Genomic DNA, 20,753 nt, shown 5'->3' with positions numbered 1-20,753 from the left:
GAAAAATCGGACAAAGCAAAGGAGATTTACACTTTTTACATTCAAGTAATTCATAATCATGATAATATTGGCATTGTAGTCATTTTGTGTTTTATCATGGAGGCTTTTGGCAAGATCTCGGGCGAGGATACCAGAAACGACTGGTGTAAAGAAACTAGACACTCGACCCTTTCCGCACTGGCGAGATCCGAGCCAAAATGTATTGGTTAGTAATGAATTCCTCTACTATTTGATAGATAATTTTATTAAAGGTGAAATTTAAAGAAAATTATAAATATGTCAACTAATGTATCACTAAAAACTGGTAAGCTAACAGATGGCCATCGTACAAGTTTTAGGTCAACTACAAATCGGGTGATTTATAAAAATACAAATAAAACCACCTCCATAGCAGCTGGGATATACGAGAAATTCGCCGGAAAAATAACGATGTTTTAATGACGTCACTATATGGACCAATACTGCCCAAGCAGACGACATCCCATAAAGAATGAACATAATTGCAAAGCTATTTTTTGTCAAATTATAATGAGTTTAATGTATAATAATAATAATAATAATAATAATAATAATAATAATAATAAATTCATATAGCGCCGCTTTTATACAAATAAGATCACTCAGTTGAACAAATAAGTTTTTAAATTGGATTCAAAAACATTGAGAGATGGAGTGCTTCGTATTTCTATTGGCAAGCTATTCCATAGTTTGGGGGCAGTAATAGCAAAAGCACGGTCCCCAAGAGTTACTTTAGTTTTGTCATGGGGAATCTGAAACAATAATTTATCTGTGGAACTGCGCAGGCTACGACTGTGTGATTGGACTTTGAGTTGAAAAATGTAATGGCATGTCAAACCATTCAAAAGGGGATATGACCCGATTCTGATAACTAAAATCTTTTGCTTGTAAATACACAGGATAGGGGTTAATTAACAATCAAAGAAACTATACTTTCAAATTGAAAAACCACCGGAATGATATTAAGGACGTCATTTGTTCCCTCTTGAAACGCCGAACATACCGCGGTGTGTGCAGCTGAATAATACAATGGCGTCTTATTTTGTTTACAAGCGACAGATTCCTTTATTTTTGTATCGCTACATTTGTCATCAAAATGAAACCATGCGCGGGGTTTAAAGTGAGGCAATAGATTATACATTTAGCCTGACGGTAGTGAAGTAAGAGAAAGAACTCAAGGGAAGATGAAAACACAGGCATTAAAAATGTGTGAGATGTCATGGGACATCGTCTGCTTGTGCAAATCATGTCCATACTGTGATCTCACACATCTCAGCAGCGTTCGGAGAGCTCTTCAGGTGCTATGCCGGGGCTGTATTTAAGCGTTTTGTAATTTATAATAATCATTACTTCGAATGTTTCCAAGCATTGAATTTTGATAACCTTGTCGAATCAAAGTTTCAACTTTACAATAATGAAAGTAATGTTTGTTTTTAAAATCAATGAATATCTATTATGGTGAAGCCGCGAATACGGGCGCGCGCACTAAGCATCATTTAGATGAGACTGTGTAAATAACAACAAATTACCAATGGTTCGAAAGTGGCAAAAATAAAAACCTCTATGAGTTAATCTTGTCGTTGATGGAATGTGAGTATTCATTATTTCGCTAGTGTGGAAATGGTGGTATGTATCATGGAAAACTTTCCAATTCCTTTCGACTAACTTTGTTCATGGTGGAACAGCGATATTTCCTAGGAAAATATTTACAAAGTAAGGTATCCACACCGTTTAATAGACAAATTTAAACCTGAAATAGAAATTTGGAATATAACATATCATTAGTGATTCTAGAAATAAATTTATCTATTTTTTGTTTATTTTCATGGTTATGATTCTGCGAAAATGTGGATGTTCTGCGTCTCTGGCATTGATATTCATCATTAGTCTTCTTTCGTGTTTTTAATGTGTGCTTGCCATAGAACATGTAACGTCCAATCACTGGTATACACAGACTAGACTAGCCAGTTATAATAATCTCTCGAATTTCCTACCTTACGCAGAAGGCTTACACAAAGTGTAAGCGGGCCCATTTTTCGTACCTCATATAGAACATAGTACCCTCGCAGATCTGGCCTGTCGGTAACCAAGGGCTGCAAGTAGCTACCTTCATCCAGCTGCAGTGTAATGAATCGCCACTACAGCATATAGTAGGGTTATGGTGGCGTTGGACCCTCCACCAGCTAACGACTCTAAGTTTGAAAGTCGCTATATCTGTTTCCAGTGTTCAGGTTTCCATGCCTGATCAAGACGATAGAAAGATGCTAGATGTATGGGAATACGGAAACCCACAAAGGTACTGTCTTCTACCTTATCATTCAAGACTTAAGCGTTGTAATATAATGAGTTACATGCCAAACAAGTTTTCGTTCACCCCAAAATGGGCTGCCAAAGATTTTTTTGTATAACCCCGTTGTTGTCTTTCATAAAGTATGTTTCAATATACAAAATTTAACAAAGTTTTTTTTGTAGTTAAAGCATCAAATTTGGAGTGGACTTTAAAAGATCATTATTATCATTATTATCATTATTATCATACTAATGACAATTGCTAATCCAATGAATTATTCATTGTAAGCGTTTGAGTATGTGCTAAGTCACAGAAGATATCCCTCCAAATATTACTCAACCGTTTTAGGTTGCACGATAATGTATTCCTTTTTTGCATATTTTTCTTCAGTATTATCTGAAATGTAGGGGTAAACTTGTCCTGTTTCCTCTCTGTCTATATTGTATAAATGTATACAAACATATAAATATATATGGGAACTTAATATAATAATAGCGTGAGGTCTTGGGGGGTTTTCGACGCTGTAAACCGTTCTACTACCGCCTCTTGAAACCCGTTCTTGTGAGAAATGACTCGGAACAGCCAAGAAGCTGTGGCCCGGAGGGTTCACATTTCGAGAAATGCTGATTTGGGCAGAAGAGGATGATGTGTATGTATGTGTTCATTTTTGTGTGTACAGACGTGTATTAACTTCACCATCAGAAAAACGTGACTCAGTTTCGAACCGGGGCCAGTCTAAATAAGTTTGAAGGCGAAGACAGAGAGCTGACCAAGTGAACGTACCGCGATACCAACTCAAATTTCCCTTTGTGAATAGCAAATGTAGATTGTAGATTGAAGCCGCACTGCACTACTTATAGCTACTTGCGCCCTCTGTTGATGAGATAACCACCTGCCAGTGACCTTGCAGGGAGGTCTAATCCCCCTGGCCAAACTAGTGCAGACGGGCTTCAATATCTTGCAAAGGATGTTAGTGTCGCGGCGTGATTTGAACTGCAAACCATGTGACCCACAGTACGGTTACATGTCCACATGACCATGACACCTCCACTATTACAAACAAAACAAATAAATCCAAAGCAGTGGCGTGTAAAATTCCGTTTTTTTGTAATATTAGATATATCACAACAACCATACGTTGTATACTTCAATAGTGTGGCGGCAAACTCTATCAAGTTTAGTTTTACAGTGGGAGTTATTTTTTTTCATGAAGTACCCAATTTTTCAATAGATTTCTATACTTTCTCCCGTGTTTTCACTTATACAGAATCTAGCCTATTTGCCAGGCGAATTTTTAATGCTGATCGTAAATATTTGTGGATCAAGCCATCTTCGGCTTGCAGCTAGTAGGGGATTGAGATCGCAAGATAAGAGAGCAGCTTGTTAAGGACCGCAACCCTCATTTTCGTGATGTTTCCATGCCGTCCGATTCCGTCTCTAGTCGTTTTGATGTCGTCACAATTTCGTTGGTAGTCGTTGCCAACGACCATTGACGGCAAAACAACGGCAAGTGACGTCACATCTCGAACCCTGACGCCACATTGCGGCAAATAACGAAATTGTAACGACCTTGGTGCAACGACGGATTGCCAAATTTGTCCGGAGGGTGACGGGTGATGACTGTTGATGGTGGGTCGTTTGCGAGTACCTGCGGCATTTCAACGGTGGTCTGCGATGGGTTACGATTTTGCAACGATGGGCCACGATTTTAAACTTTTAGTGCGAAGTAAAAAGTAAAATGTAAAAGTTAGTATATTCTTCTCCAGCCCAACACAGCGTATGTCTGAGTGGATGACCAGAACGTTGTGAAGAGTGGGAACGCCAAACTCGGTCCACAGCTTGTCATGCGATATCGATTGCGAGGATCGTCATTAGTATAATATTTCACTTCCCCTGATTTTTGGATGTCATATTGTATCCGCCTGGTCGGAGAACCAACCCTGCGCGCACGGCGGCGTAACCATTGTCTAAGCCGCGCACATTTGACGCGGAAGGATGGACGGCTGGAAGAAAAACAAGGCATGAGATTGCAATAACCCATTATTTTATATGACAAAGTGTATTCAAGGCTAATATTTCATACACATATTGACTGGTAGGGTGTGCAATATAACATTCTTTGGACCGCTGACGGGAGTAATATTTTTCCAAAACGCGCAGCTGAGGGAAATGTAATTACGAGGGAAAATAAAACTCCCTAGCGGTCCAACAAAAGTATATCATCCCCCTTTTAATAAAAATAAGTCCAACTCCCGTTCAACCTACGAATTTTATGTGTCTCTAGGTAGACCAAAGCTCTAATCAACGACCGACTTAAACTTATGATGCATATAATGTTCCTACTTTTTAGTTGGACGATAGGAGATGGCATAAAACTAAGGATGTGTGTGGAAAGGGGTCCCACATATGGAAACGTTGTATTATCCGCTCAATCTGATTTGCGTGCATAGAACAAACAAGCATTTTTGCAAGAAAAAGTGAGTTTCTTTCAGCATTGGGGTGCCCGGGAGTCATTTAGGTAACCTTTCTCAAAGTATAATATAAACAAATAATATGCACTTTCCGTGTACTTGTGTCGGGAAAATAGTAATTTAGCACAATCATCACTTTTTGCGTTGGAAATGAGGAAAATAACGAGTTTTTAATTTCACTTCGGCCACTCTCGCAAGTCCTTACTCGTTCCATTATGATCATGCGGCTGTGGAGTGAGCGACTAATGAATAAGCTAATCGTTAGCTTTCTTCTGGTATTAAACTTGTTTTGATTAGTTGTATATTTTGGTCGGAGTTTACTCATTGACATTCGAAGAAGGCTCATAGTGGTTCAAAAAATGTTGCCAGCGCTCGTACGTGATCACGTGATATCCGCCATCTTTGTTAGTCCTCTGTTGTGTTCGCCGCTTTTTTTTTCTCATCGACAGGCCAAGCTGGAATTCTTGACATTTTTTATCTGGAAAGATCGAGGACTAAGCAAAATGGCGGCATGTGGACTGGAGCGTATCTCCCAGCACGTTCAACGGCAAAATGTCGATGTGTGCATTGTGAATTTGGATGAGCGTTCTACGTATTTTACAGTTCTTTGCTCGTGACTACTGCTCTCAACGCTGTGTGTCGTGGTCGACTTCTTTTATGAGACAAATCGAAGCAAACGTTTCCATATGGTTTAAGTGTCATGGTGCCCTAGTGATCTCACAATTGAAAAGAAATTGATGAATAAGAGTGACTCTTCTCTTGTACACCAAGGGAGGGCGTGAGTGGGGTTCCTCTCTTATCCTCATGAATTTTTGAGATCTTAGGACTAAACACAGTGATTTATTAGTTAGTAGTTAACTGGTAGTAAGATGCCTTGTATTCTCAACGAAACTCAACGGAAACCGCATTACTTTCTGTTGGTTGGCGTATTTGAAGAATGGTCTACCCTCGATCTTTAGTAAACATTTGAAAGTTTAAAACAAAATTACTGGATGAGACTTTATGCGCTACATCTTATGTTATATTTACAATTTCTTTTAATTTAATATTGATAATAATATTCTCACATTCAATCACTTTACAAAAACCAAACAACGTTTTAGACACCCTGAAAGCAAACGTACAATTCATTTACAAAACGTTTCGGATATGAACAATATCATTTACAGTAGGATCGCCTATATGTGTATAGGCGATCGCCTATATGTATATATACTCTATAAGAAACTATACAAAGTATAAGAATTTAAGAAATAACGTCAGACAACAGTCATGTGAAAAGAATAGTTTTTTTTAACGAATATTATACAAAGGATTTGGCAAAATACTTCAGTAATTTTAAAATCTTATATCTGAGTGGTGCATAGTTTTTAAATGTATATATCACAATTATTTATTTACCGATCAGGATACATAATTACTTTATACCGTTGTTTATGTAAATAAAATGAACTATGTTGTTAATATGTCATGAATTGTCTGCTTCTGTGTGGCGATTGGTGCTCTTAAATTTATTACAGATTAATTGATTTGATTTTCATTTACTAAAAGCAAAACAGTAATACATTCCATACAATGTGTTTGCATTTTTGGTCGGTATGGGTTAAGTGATAAACGAAGTATTTTAATACAAATCAGTTATGAAAACGTAACAAAACAACAAAAATGAATTTACTATTACAATTGATAGTTTGAAAAAGAAGAATACTTAACAATGTCTTACAATATACAAACTGATGATGTAAAATATAAATATAGATAAATATCTATATAAATACAAATATGATTTTTAACAGTATTTACAGGCAAAAAGGGACACTTCGTTGAGTACATCAAGTGAGTGCATCACTACCAAAGTATCCGATTGCCCATATTATCAGAATACATCTATCCTCGTCATTCCTATGTGGGTGTTCTTCACAAATTTCTTTTCTTTTTTCTATGTAGACCTACCGATGAACTTTGACCATTTACATTTCATCGCATTTATCAACATTCGGGTCTGGACAAAATAATTTGAAAATGTGTAATGTTTGGTATCTTTAAACAAATTACAATATCAAAAACTTTGTCTTCCATTGTTGTGGCTCTTTCTCTGTAAAGGCTCGTTCAGATATGACGCGACGAAACCGCGACTCCTTCTTTTTTATTATTGGCCTACGGCACTATTTGAAGAGCTTGATTCCAAAAGGAGCTAAATCCATATTTTTTCAAAATGGAGTTATTTGTCTTAAAATAATGTTATCCTACATGGGGACAAAATGCACTATATCACATTCGAACATTTCACCAGGAAGTATGAAAAAATTTAGGTACAATATCATGTTTCATTCCAAAAGGAGCTAAATCCAAATCGGTTTCATTCCAAAAGGAGCTAAATCCACTTTGGGCACTTCTGAGGAAATCACCTTTTTTATTTCTCCACTTTCCCTTTAGCAATGTACCTTCATGTTGTTATATATGTTAAAGGTGTCGCCCTGGACCAATAATATATGATAAGAAAAAAAAATCTACCAGTTATTTGTGATTTTTACTAAATTTTTAGATTTTGTGGATTTAGCTCCTTTTGGAATAAAACATGGATTTAGCTCAATTTGGAATGAAACGGATTTAGCTCCTTTTGGAATGAAAATGTGATATGTTGTTTACTTTCTTTTCAAAAGGTGTTTTTAGTTGCGATTTCACTATTATGGTTTAAAGAAAAGGTTTGCTACTAAATTTGAATACATTTCAGTGACTTTATTGAGAAAATATAAAAAATTTCCAGGTACAATATCATGTTTCATTCCAAAAGGAGCTAAATCCACGAAAACAAAAATTCTAAAAATTTAGTAAAAATCAGGGAAAACTAGTAGATTTTTTTCTTATCATATATTATTGGTCCAGGGTGACACCTTTAAAATATATAACAACATTAAGGTCCATGGCTAAAAAGGAAAGGGGAGAAATAAAAAAGGTCATTTACTCAGAAGTACCCAAAGTGGATTTAGCTCCTTTTGGAATGAAACTCTTCATTTGTGACCAACCCTTAAATAGTTGTGATGTTGGTGTATTCAGGATTAATATCGTATTCCATATCTGGCGATGACCTTGCCACTTTGAATTTTTCATTACCAAGTGGGACGCCAGTTACTGCCATTTTAGCATTCGTCGGAACTATATTCCGTGTGTGTTGACATTGTAGAATCACCAATACAATCAGTATCCATCTCCTTATCTGCAGAAGCCGCTTCATAAACAGTTGGCATGTCCATGTATTCATGTAGCTCAGTCGCTGTACTGCCTTTTATAACGGATGCATGTCTAACTTCTTTCACATACGGACAGCTTGTCCGTGACCCTTTAGTTACAGATAAATCCCTGTCTATGCCTACATCCGTATCTGAGTTAATACCCATATACTCGTGAATGTTATTTCCTTTAGTATTTTTCGGTTCTTTGGTGACACTTGCTTTAGTGTAATACCGTTTGACTCCAGTTACATTCACAGAAAGATCGTTTCCTGAACATGTAACGCCAGGTAGAAGATACCCATCAGTGTCCATGTATGTAACTTCTGGGGCATTTTGATAAACAGACTTGATGTCCATGTATTCATGAATTCTATCTTGTCTGCTGGATTGTAGTGTTCCTTTCAAACTTTGATTATTGTCAATATCGGGTAAACCAGTTGAATTTACTCTGATATCCGGGAGAGCTTCGCTTTTGGAAGGCGTAACGCTTGGGAGAAGATAGTCATCACCATCTTGTTCGGTGTCCGCTGATGTGACACCAGGAAGAAGATAACCGTCAACATCGAAGTCAGAACCAGATGCAGGCTTTTGATACACAATATTCATGTCCATGTACTTATGGTCTATACCATGTATATTGCTCGCTCTTATTCTTGTCGTTCTGACGCCGTTCTCTGCTACATTGGCGGCTCTCGTTACTATCGATGATGTAAATTCAGATTTTGAAGCTGTAGAAGTTGAAAGAAGATAACCGTCAGTGTCTTTGTGGGTGTCATTTGGAGGCGTTTGATTAAAGGTATTCATTCGCGACATCATGCAAAATTCAGACTTTGATCCAGATTTCGTTGCTCTAGAAGTTGGAAGATATCCATCAGGATATTTGTCTGTATCTTCTAAGGGCTTCTGATTAACATGCTTCACACCAATGTATTTATGAATTGCCTCTTGTTTATCGCTATGCCTTGTTCTTTTCATTCTTTTGTCATTGCCAGAACCTGATACACATGCAGCTCTCATAGCTACCATAGGGGTTAATTCAGACCTTAAAGTTGTGGCAGTTGAAAGATTATAACCATCAAGATCTACATCGGTGCCAGTTGCGGGCTTTTGACCAATAGGCTTCATGTCCATGTATTTATGAATCGCATCTTGTTTAATGCTGTCTCTTCCTTTTGGCACTTTTATCTCATTGTCAGAAACTACTTCATCGGCAGTGGTCGTTCCTATTTCCATGTAAACTCTTGGTTCCAGAGTTGTAGCAGTTGGTAAAAGATAACCATCAATGTCTTCATCTTTAGATTTAGGAGGTCTTTTACGGATAGTATTCATGTCCATGTACTCATGGGTTGCGTTTAATCCGTTGTCGCCAATGATTTGCACCTGTTCATCTGTCGTGTTTTGCCTTATTGCCAACGCAACCTGCGATTTATTTTTCCGAGATGATACAACGGCTGACAAGCGTTCTGGTAACTTAGGTGGGGAACTAAGATCCTGATAGATTGAGTCTAAGTTCTGAAGGTCTACAGACCTAGAATGCATCAAATCCATGTATACAGTTGCATCAAGATTCTTTTTAGCTCTTCTCTTCCGGGATCGACATAGGCAATATACGAACGCTGCGATAAGAATAATGCTCGAAACGGGGATACTTATTCCGAGCAATAGGAAAAGATTGCGGGGGACTTCATAAAATTGTAGATTTTCAGGTTCATCTAGCCTGAAGTGTCCAGGTATGTTTGGAGTATTTGAATACAGAGATGTATTACCAAGATCCGTCGATAGCCCTTCACGGGTGGTACTTGGCAAAGAAGGATCAGTAGTCTCGAATTCAATAGTACTAGTAGATTCTGAAATATAATAAAGAATGGAGAAATATTCAGTAAAAAACAACAACAGCGCTCATCAAGGATCAGTAGTCTCGAAATCAATAGTAATAATAGATTCTGAAAGGTAATAGCGAGTCATTATAAGCAACACATTTCTCTATTCGGATGCCTTTATGCTAATGTAGCTACAGTATGTCTTTGATTACTTAATTGTTGCTATTTTCTTGTCTTTTATTTATATTGTCTTGGTGTTTTAGAGCACAAGCTGATGCATTTTTTTGTATATATAAATAGCGAGGGGGTTAATTATACTATCGCATTCAGATTTTATCGGGGGGGGGGGGTGAGGGGGTGGCATCGCGAGCAGTGGAGATATCTGTGAGCATCTAATGATCAATCAAAGAACATCATTGTCGGGTAGCTGTACTTCTAGGTTCAAATGTCAAAAAATACTTTCTAAATAGCAAATGGAACATGCATCCCATGTATGACTGCATCAATAACGTCCGATCCCCGAATGATAACAGTCTGCTACGCTGTCTTCAGTCCGTGACAATTGACATACTTTAGCAGAATAAGACCTACGTTGTTAATGATTCGTCCTTAGTCATGGTGTTAGAGTGTTAAGTCTTGACCTTGCTAGTATACATTGCAAAAGCATTTGTATTTAAGGTTTGGGCCTCGACTACAACACCCATATATATATATATATATATATATATATATATATATATTTAATGTTTAAGCAAATGATTCTGGAAGCATTTCATAGAGATTGATTGAAAATATGGCTTTTAAAAACATACCTCCTGAGTAGCAAATGGCTCCTGCATCCCTTGTATGAATGCATGAGTAACGTTCAATCCCTACATGAGCACAGTCAGCTAAGTTGTCTTCTGTTCCCTCACACTCGACATATGATAGAAGAATCTGACTAGAGCCCTGACCAAACCTAGCAGATCTCGGTGCGTCCAAAGATCCATCAAACCCAAGCATTCTGCAAACTACCCTGGCGTCTCTCAGGTCCCATGAATAATCACAAATAGTTCCCCAAGATCCATCATGCATGACCTCTACTGTGCCTTCAGCGTCATTAGATCCACCGAATAGACGAACTTGAAATGGATTCGGATGGGCTAAAAAGGAATTTTGAAAAGTGTAATTCGTTTTTACCAGTGTAACGATATAATAATTACAGACAGGTTTGGCAACTTTTTTGAAGATGATTACATTGCAAAAACGTAATTTTTTCAGAAAAATTATTTACGTTTCGATATCATTTATTTTAAAAAATGAACACAATACATATGTTGTTTTTTAATACAAACATCTCTTTTGAAATATGATAAACCATGTCAAATCTAAGCTTTGCCTTCATTTATCAATGCTGTAGTGTATAGCCTTTTCCCATTGCCTTGGCCTTAGCCCTGATAATTCAAAGCGTTTTTACTTTTTCTAACAATCCCAAGGCAATTTCATTAATTTTACTTTTTTTTAGTAAAATTGTAGTTTGGTTTCTTGTCTAATAACAGTTTGTTATGCAGGCAATACCAATTCTTCATGTAGGTGAACAAAAAAGATCAAGAAAATGTCCCTCTTGCAACAAATCCTAAGAGACCAACACAATGTCCCTCCTCTGACAAAAGAAGTGCCCCGATGTAAAATCACCCTTGTTTTCCGTCGTTCATGTCAATACACATGCCTTTTCGATAGGTAGCTATACATCTATGTTTCCTGGCTTTGTTCACTGCTGATTCCACCCCCCCCCCCCCCCCCCACCAGTAGAAGTACAAGTAAAATCTGGCTTTTATAAATTATATTTAATGTCACCTGTGACAAAAAGCGTCCCATCAAGTTAACACATTTCATTCCTTTGAAGGCGAAACAATACGCAAAATAGATGGCGCGAAAAAAGCATCATATGCGCCACTAAAACGCAGGGTAAAAAGGCATTAGGAATTATTTTGTGAGATAAAAGCAACAATTTTCTAAAGCTCGTTCGCAGTACGCTTTATCACAACGTAATTGAATTAATGTAACTTATAAACATCTCATTAAAGGGTTCAGATACTAACAAGAAGAAGAAGAGAATGTCATCGTCATTCCTACGCTCCTTAAAATTAGCTTTTGAGTTGCATCGGTATAATGTTAATACTGCGCCCCATAAAATAGGATAACATATGTATAGTTTAAAATGGCACTTGCGAATTTTCAACATTTAAAAAAAATCTAAACTTTGAGATGCTTTTTTAATTTCCTGGACAAGGTTTATCGTGGTATTCGAGAATATCGTGTATTATTCATTATAAGTCGAACTCTATACCGCTTAATTAAATTGCTCCCTTATATATTCATGTGTCAAATGCCTTCAATTACTTTGAAGGTTTGCCCCCTGTCGTCATAATAAGTCTGGGTGGAGGGGATGAAGACAATTTTGTTTTACTCGAATGCCATAATTCCTAGCTACGCCAACCTTTGCTGTTTAACCTTACATGAGATCTCTAATTCACCGCCTGACATATGAAGTAAAAATAAAAGCCTTAGATTGTACATTGGGCCTAACAGCAAATTAAAAGAAGACAAGGGCACTGAGTGTTTAAGAGATGTCATACATCCTCTGATGATACTAAAATGCAGTGCAAAACATAATAAGGGGTTTCCTGCATGATTTATTAACCAAATGCGAGCTCCAAATCAAGCTTTGTTAAAGATATAGTCCCATGCAATCGATATGTGAGGCAGGAGCGCTTGAAGTCCCTCTTTATTAATAAGCTCGATTCGCTTGCTCACCAGCTATTTACATGTAAGTCCAGGAAATCGATAACAAATATAAAGTAGGAGGTAATAAAAAGGGGATTATGAAACTGAATATATGTAACAGTTTTCCACCCCCTCCAATCCCACTGAAAGAATTTCCATTAATATTGTTATTTATTTCATGTAGGCATTACCTACATTTAAAACACAGCTTGTTTGGTATAAAGAAGCCATGTTTTTTTTTGTCTGTTTATGTGTGTGCGGACATCCATGTTTGCACGTTCCATTTTCCCGAAATTTATTTATGATTGGGCCTTGGCCTTGCTGGTCACCATGGTCAATACCTCAGTCGCAAGGTTCGGGACTTTACTGCAACGCTCATATGTGCAATGTTAAACCAAGGAATTTTGGAAGCATTTAAAAAAGGTTGATTGAAAGTATGGCTTTTAAAAAACATACCTCCTGAATAACAAATGGCGCCGGCATCGCGTCCATGACTACAGTAATTTCCAATCCCTGGATGAGCACAGTCTGCAAGGTTATCTTCTCTTCCCTCACACCCGACATAAGCTAGAAGAATACGGCCAGAGCCCCGACCGAACCTAGCAGATCCCGCTGCGGCTAAGGCTCCATCAAACCCAAGCATTCTGCAAACCACCCGCGTGTCTCTCAGATCCCACCAAGTATCACAGATAGTTCCCCAGGATCCATCATGCATTACCTCTACTCTGCCTTCAGCATTGTTAGACCCACCGACAAGACGAACTTGAAATGGCTGTGGATGGGCTGAGGAGAAAATTATTTTTTTCTATTTTACCTTTTTCACATTTTGTGAATGTTTGTGAAATAAGCCTGATCATTTGCATCAACTACTATTAAAAATAAATTCATGTGTAAATGGCCAACACTTCGATTTTTTCTTTATGTACCGTTGGGGTGAAACAAACATAACACGTACTTGTCATTCTTCTTCATCATTTTATTTGAAAGAAATCGCTAATATATCCCGAGGAAAAAAATCGAAGCAGCAACTTCAATGCTATTTTACTGGAGATCTAGTCGAAATTATTTTATTTGAAAGAAATCGCTAATATATCCCGAGGAAAAAATCGAAGCAGCAACTTCAATGCTATTTTTACTGGAGATTTAGTCGAAATTAAAATTTCGTATATCAGCAGTAAGAGTTTTCCTATTCCACTGTCAGAAAGAAATAACAGCAGTCGAGTTTACTATTCGAAATAAAAAGCGAGTAATATCAAAGTGAGTGTTTTATAATTACTGCTATATTTAGTCTTTATAGATCGACTCAAAACCTGTCTCTGTAGAATACGGACCAAAGACACCTTAAAAAAAATAGGTTTTGACATAGAATCATGAGATAGGATTTAGCTGCGTTCAATTGCTACGAAACAGTCAACATGATATTTGTACAAGTAAAAGTAATCCATGATTGAGTAGAATGAAATCAGTTTTTGTGAAGAAGAACAATTATTTCTTTAAATACGATATATACATTAAAACTCTTATAAACTATAATACTTAAATACATATATAGATTAGAGCAACTATAGTAGTTCCTCCTATAATCTGGCTTCCCGATAAAGGGAATTCGTTGGACAAATATGACGGAAAGATCCTTTACCTACAGAGAAAATAACTTTTCTTTATATTAAACATTTTCTGTACACACTAGCTTAAAACGGGAAGGTAACTTACTCCCTAAATAACAAATGGCACCAGCATCTTCGTTGTGTCCACAGTTATGAACTCCAACCCCTCTATGTGGACATTCTGCTAGGTTTTCTTCTGTACCCGAACACCAAACATCATCTAGAAGAATATCCCCTGAACCTTGACCAAACCTAGCAGATCCCGGTGCGTCCAAGGCTCCATCAAACCCCAGCATTCTGCAAACCACCCTCGCGTCTCTCAGATCCCAGCTGTCATCACAGATAGTTCCCCAGGATCCATTATGCATGACCTCTACTCTGCCTTCAGCATCGTTAGACCCACCGACAAGACGAACTTCAAATTGCTGAGGATGGGCTAAGGAAAAAATTATCTTTTCTTTTTTACAATTTTCACATTTTGCCAATCTTTATGAAATAAACCTTATCATTTGTCTGAACTACTCATGGAAATGAATTCATGTGTAAAATGCCAACAATTTGATGTTTTCTCTATATACTGTATGCATGACAAAAATACAATACAATTGTAATTCTTCTCTATCATTTCATTGGAAATAATTTGCTAATATATCCACAGGGAAACAGGGCACCAACTTCAAAGTTATTTCACTGAAGATCTGGTCGAAATTTAAACTTTATATATAAGTTGTAGAGTTTTGCTATTCCCTTGTCGGAAAAAGAAAACGAAAAGCACTCGACTTATTTAAACTATTCGAAATAAAATGCAATAATATCAAATTAAGTGTTTTAGAATTGCTGCTCCATTTTGTCTTCGTAGATCGACTAATAATCTTATCTCTAGAGAATACGGACCAGAGAAACCTACCTCCGGAATAACAAATGACGCCTGCATCCCTGGCATGTCCGCATGAAGTATAATTTCCAATCCCTGCATGAGCACAGTCTGCCAGGTTGTCTTCTGTTCCCTTACACGCAAGACGAGTTAGAAGAATAGGACCAGATCCCTGACCAAACCTAGCAGATCCCGGTGCGGCTAAGGCTCCATCAAATCCCAGCATTTTACAAACCACCCTCGCGTCTCTCAGATCCCAACTGTCATCACAGATATCTCCCCACGAGCCATCGTACAGTACCTCTACTCTGCCTTCAGCGCTGTTAGACCCACCGACAAGACGAACTTGGAATGGATCTGTGGGGGAGAACCGGGGATGAATCTTTTTTTGCTTGAAATGTGAATAGTTTTGCCATGTCACATTTAGACCAAAGGAGTGCAAACTTTATGGTTAAAACGCATATAAGGTTGTTGATTTTGAGCCCACAATCCTCGAGAGCAAACGCCTAAGAGTCCCGAAATAAGTGTGGATAGCGACAAAGAAGTTTGTTAATACAGCCGAAATCCCTTTCTTAAAAAGAGAAAAACTCAACATATATATATATCAAACGAAAAGTTTGTTCAGGTTTAAACAGTTTTGTTTTCACTTAGATATAGATAATTTTCAATTAAAGCTGTTACTTTTCATATCTACTGCGTAATATATTGATAGGGAATTAAAATAAGAAAATAACAAATTTAATATAAACCAAAAGCTGTGAAAGTAATTATTTTCCCTCTTTCACTCGTTTTTCGCTTCGGTAGTTAAGAAGAAAAACAAAGTGCATATCATACATTTGACTAAAATCAAACGAAATCTGAAGAAAAAAAGGTAGTCAGTAATTCAAAAGTTATTCACGGTCTTTGTGCACAAAATAAATGTGTTTTGAAAATACCTTGGACAACATTAAAATCATTGTTGCTTACAAATCATTCATGAAAGGTAAGACAAATCCCTAAAGGCTAGTTCAGACATGGCGTGTAAATGAATAGCAACTGCGCGCACCAAGGGAAACACCTAAGGTAATATATATATATATTTTTTTTTTTTTTTTAAGCCACAGTCTTGCCTCATCTTGTCTGAACGAGCATTTACCGTCAGTGTCAACGATCAGACGTACCATGAATGGATTCGGGCGGGCTTAATTAAAAAAAAAAAAATGTATGAACAAAAGCTACCTAAATATATATATTATTGTGTGTTTGGGTTTTTAAAAAGCAATAAGACTGCATGTTGGTCAATATTTTTGACCATCTAAGCTCTATTCTTTTTGTTGTTGCGATTTTAACAGTATGCCATTTACAATTAGGACTAGTCGTTTCCTTATGTCCAAAAGAGTTCTTACCTCCTGAGTAACACACGGCGCCCACATCCTTATGATGCCCACAGGAAGAGTCAGGCCACACACCTAAACAGTCGGCCAGGCTGCCTTCTGTTCCCCAGCAAATGACACGAAGAACATCACCAGAACCCTGACCAAACCTGGCCGATCGTGGCGCGGCCAGGGCACCGTCGAACCCCAGCATTCTACATATTACCATTGCTTGGAACAGATTCCAGTAGACATCTCCACAAATGGTCATCCACGATCCATCGAACAAGACCTCGACTCTTCCTTCAGCATTGTTGGAGCAATTTATAAGACGTACTTATAGGTAGATGTCGATTAGTTTCTGCAAAACTGCGTTTAATTGTATTTTATCCAAAGTGATTAAGTGTGACCCAGAATTAACCTTTTTCTGAAACGGATACGTTGTCCTCGTTTTATATATAATAATATCATAACTACAAATCAGATTATTTTGATCGTGAAGTTGTCATATTACCTAACACACCTGTTAGGTAACAGGTGTGTTGCTAGACTTGGAGGGGGGGGGGTGGGGGGCAGGGGTAACACTAATTTTTCATACTGCTGACATTGTCCAACAAGCTTGTTTTTTTATGTGAGACTGTTTTTCTTTTACATGCGAATGAATTCTTCGTGGAAAACGCAGAAAATTAAAGATATATGTTGGTAGAGTTTTATAAAAAAAATCGAACCAAGTTCAGGTCACTGATAACGACCTGAGCGAATTTAGTCATGTGTATGGTAACAATGGTTCGAAATTGGCAAAATATAACTCAACGATATTGTAATGAATTGTTCATGTGGTTCATGTATGTAATGTGAATATTCATTCTCTCGCAAGTGCGGCAAAGACAGAAAGCTGACATCTCTTACATGCTTGCCTCCTCAGACTAGTCAGTCGTTCCTCCTTACTGGTGAGGACCTGTCGAAAGAATATGCATCATTGAGAACTATCCAGTTTCTAAAGAGCTACATCAAGAATGACCATTTCCTATGTTTCATGGTGGAAGCACCATTTTTCGCGGGAAAACATTTTCAAAGTATTGTATCCGCAATCTTTTCTTTTCAAAACATGCCATAGAAATTTTGAATATTTCTTTACACACCAAATAGGAGAGTTCTCTCTTTGAGAAAAAATTAATGGCATTGCAAATAAGAGACAAAACAGTTACAACAAAAATTATCAAAAAACTTACAACGCCTAGCTGGCAACTGCAACTATGTACTCATGGTACAATAGCCTAGGTAATTAATTGACAGCTAGGTTAGTAAGGTTTGTGCATATTGGTCAAGGTTTCCATGCACGACCAAGATGATAATGTTTTGCTCGATGTATGGGCATACGTAAAATCATGTACTCTTCTCTTTCTCCTCGAAACTGTAAAGTCTTAGCAGGGGATATTCCTTCCATACTCAGCCGTTTCAGGTTAATAATGACAATGTACTTGTTTGCATATTCTCTTCAACATTACATCTGTATTATAAGTGGAAACTAGTTCTTCCCTTTCATGCTTCCTCTTTTATTTTTTGTTTGTATATGATATATGTAATAGCATATGATATCGGCGTGATTTTGAGGGGAGTTTTCAACGCAGTTTACCTTTTTCCAGCGGCCTCTTGGAACCTGTTCTTGTGAGAAACGGCTGAGATCAACCACGAGCTGTGCCACGAAAGGTTCTTTTGTTTCGAAAAATGCTCTGTTTTTTTTACGACGATTTTGAGACTTTCTGTACTTCTCGGTATCCCCGACTCCGGGAAAACACTTCTTAGATAAACGCATCAGCCTGAACGAAGGAAAGTCATTGCATCGACGTATACGAGTTTCAGATGGATTGTCACGCAAGTCATAAACCGACGTGAGTTGTGATATAAGTTGAGATCGGGTAGATTAGGCAGTCCAAGCCAGTCCGTAGTCAGTTTAAACCCATTATTAACTAGTTCTACCTCGTTCCCAATACGTCCAAACCTATTCTAACTAGTTCGCCACTTGTTCTAACTAGTTTTTAACTCGACCACCCCGTTCAGAGGCAGTTTAACTCTTCCTCATCTCGTTCTGAGTGCGTTCGAACGCGCTACTAGAGCGTGTGCAATCCCGTTCTGACTCGGGAGTTATAAAAACCCAGCGGGTTTTCGCCATTCCTCATTCCCGTTCAACTTAAACGCTTTAGGCTTTGCAGATCAAGAAGTTCAAGTCAAGCACCTATCACACCAAGCTAGTTCTCACTACGATCTGAAAAATGTCGCCGAACGGGCTCGAACTGTGTTTGAACGGATTGAACGTATTAGCAACTATTTACGATCTTTTTAAGGACTTCATGGACGGGCTCGGACTGGCTTGGACGGGAAGGGTGGTCTAGAACTTTGAGACTATTCAAAATTCTCCCCGTCCTGCAACTGGACAGAGTGACAACGTACTTAAAACGAGATTAACGTACTACGAACGGAATTGCCGTACTTCGATCATACTAGGAACGTGTTACCACGTGATGTGGTCGAGCATCAATGAGGAAGAACGCGCTGGGTTTGTATAGCACTCGAACCAGGACGGGATTGCAAAGCACGATAGAAGCGCGTTCGAACGCACTTAGATCGAGATGAGGACGAGATGAACTGTCTCTGAACGGGGTGGTTGGGTTATAAACTAGTAAGAACAAGTGCCGAACTATTAAAAATGGCTTGGACTGCTTGGAAATATCAAATTTATCCGATCTGAACTTGATATGAACTGACTGTGGACGGGTACAGACGAGTTGGACGTATTGTGGACTGTTAATGAACGAGCTAGGATCGTATTAGAGACATTAGTCCAGTCCGAGCCCCTCTATAAAGTTCTTAAACAGGTCGCAAACGGTTGCTATTACGTTCCACTCCGTTCGCACACAGTTTGAGCCCGTTTGGCAACATTTTCGAGAACGTAGTGAGAACTAGTTTGGTGTGATGGGGGCTTTACATGCGCCAAACTAAGATATTGCAAACAATGGGTACGAGCAGGGCTGAGAGGTGCACAGTCTAACTAACTTTAGCACGCGTTATACAGTGCCCAAAGCGTGGTAACGTTGCACACTCGCGCACATATAGAAATATCACATGCTCCGGCGTTCAAATACAACAAAATATGTGAATCGACAACTTCCAGAGTGAGGTTATATTTCACCGAGGCAGCAGGCTGAGGTTAAGATATAATGGCTCGAGGCACATTCTAAATTGTTAAGTGATTATATGTTATACTGAATGCATGCAGTATTTGTAATATAAAATTGAGGGTATTTGCGACCTCTTGCCTTGATTCCTTGGAGCCGATCCATGCGCGCTGCCCAAACAATGGAGTATAATATGCAAGGAAGAGAGGTGCGCAGATGATTCTCTTTTGTATGCGTTATACCGTGTTAAAAGGGTTGTTGTATTTTGCAAAGTCGTCCACATTATAACAATATATTGAGTGTCACGTAACCCCTTTATAGCCAAATGGATACTCACTAACAAATACAACAAACAAAAGGAAGAAACATACTGCTGAGGAGCCAGAACTGTTATTTTGAAAGCAAGATGTTAAGCCTGACTAGTTATCCCTTTTATTATCGTTAGGATAAATATATATTGTGAAAATAGATTATTTGGATAAATAGAAGGGACTTACATATAATTATGAATAATCTCTGTTTCTTCTCTATTACTTAATGAATTAATCCAAATCTAAAGTGTTGATAGTGATAGAGGCTATTGAGTACATTCAATATCTAAGTAGTTTGATATGACACGTCTATAACCAAAGAAGGAACGCAATATGATTGATACGATTTCATTTGTTTCCATTATTGTACATTCCTTGCTATGTCGAACATTTTGCTCTTATTTGGTTAAGCAATTACACTCGTCAATTTATTTACAATCTTACAGAAGTTATTATTCGTGTATCACAAAGAGATAAACTTACAGAAAATATATGATACTTTCATTTTTTGTACCCTAATCCTTATTGTTCTTTCATTATTTCAACACTGATAACGTAATTATTGTCGTTTAGCCTGACATTTACATGAAAGTCTGTATTACTGTCATACATTTTGTCTTGAATGGTATTACACAATGGAGAAGAAAAAAACCTATATATGTCTGACAGTGTCTAATCTACGAGTTGGTTTAGATCAGTGGTTTGAAGATACATTGTTGTAAGTTTAATCATTAGACATGTCCATTGAATTAAAAAATGGTTTAGAAAAACAGTTGCGTGTGGATGGTAATAGAATAGGCATTAATCGTCATTGAACTGAGATCGTATGGAACTA

General features: G+C 37.7%; 1 protein-coding gene across 1 annotated transcript in view; it reads right to left on the bottom strand.

Annotated features, from left to right (window-relative positions):
- Positions 1 to 4,192: 4,192 nt before the first annotated feature.
- Positions 4,193 to 20,753, bottom strand: part of LOC576096 (deleted in malignant brain tumors 1 protein-like) — a 32,950-nt gene continuing 16,389 nt past the window's right edge. The window contains exons 10-15 of the mRNA XM_030995736.1: positions 16,465 to 16,662; positions 15,113 to 15,436; positions 14,312 to 14,620; positions 13,154 to 13,381; positions 10,645 to 10,974; positions 4,193 to 4,311 (exon numbers count right to left, since the gene is read on the bottom strand). Coding sequence (XP_030851596.1) covers positions 4,193 to 4,311; positions 10,645 to 10,974; positions 13,154 to 13,381; positions 14,312 to 14,620; positions 15,113 to 15,436; positions 16,465 to 16,662 — 1,508 coding nt within the window. The remainder of the gene's footprint in view (positions 4,312 to 10,644; positions 10,975 to 13,153; positions 13,382 to 14,311; positions 14,621 to 15,112; positions 15,437 to 16,464; positions 16,663 to 20,753) is intronic.

The sequence above is a fragment of the Strongylocentrotus purpuratus genome, unplaced genomic scaffold (genome assembly GCF_000002235.5).
Source record: "Strongylocentrotus purpuratus isolate Spur 01 unplaced genomic scaffold, Spur_5.0 spur5_scaffold_3, whole genome shotgun sequence".
NCBI lineage: Eukaryota > Metazoa > Echinodermata > Echinoidea > Camarodonta > Strongylocentrotidae > Strongylocentrotus > Strongylocentrotus purpuratus.
Note: the sequence above shows the minus strand (reverse complement) of the source record. Positions and strands in the feature narration are given on the sequence as shown.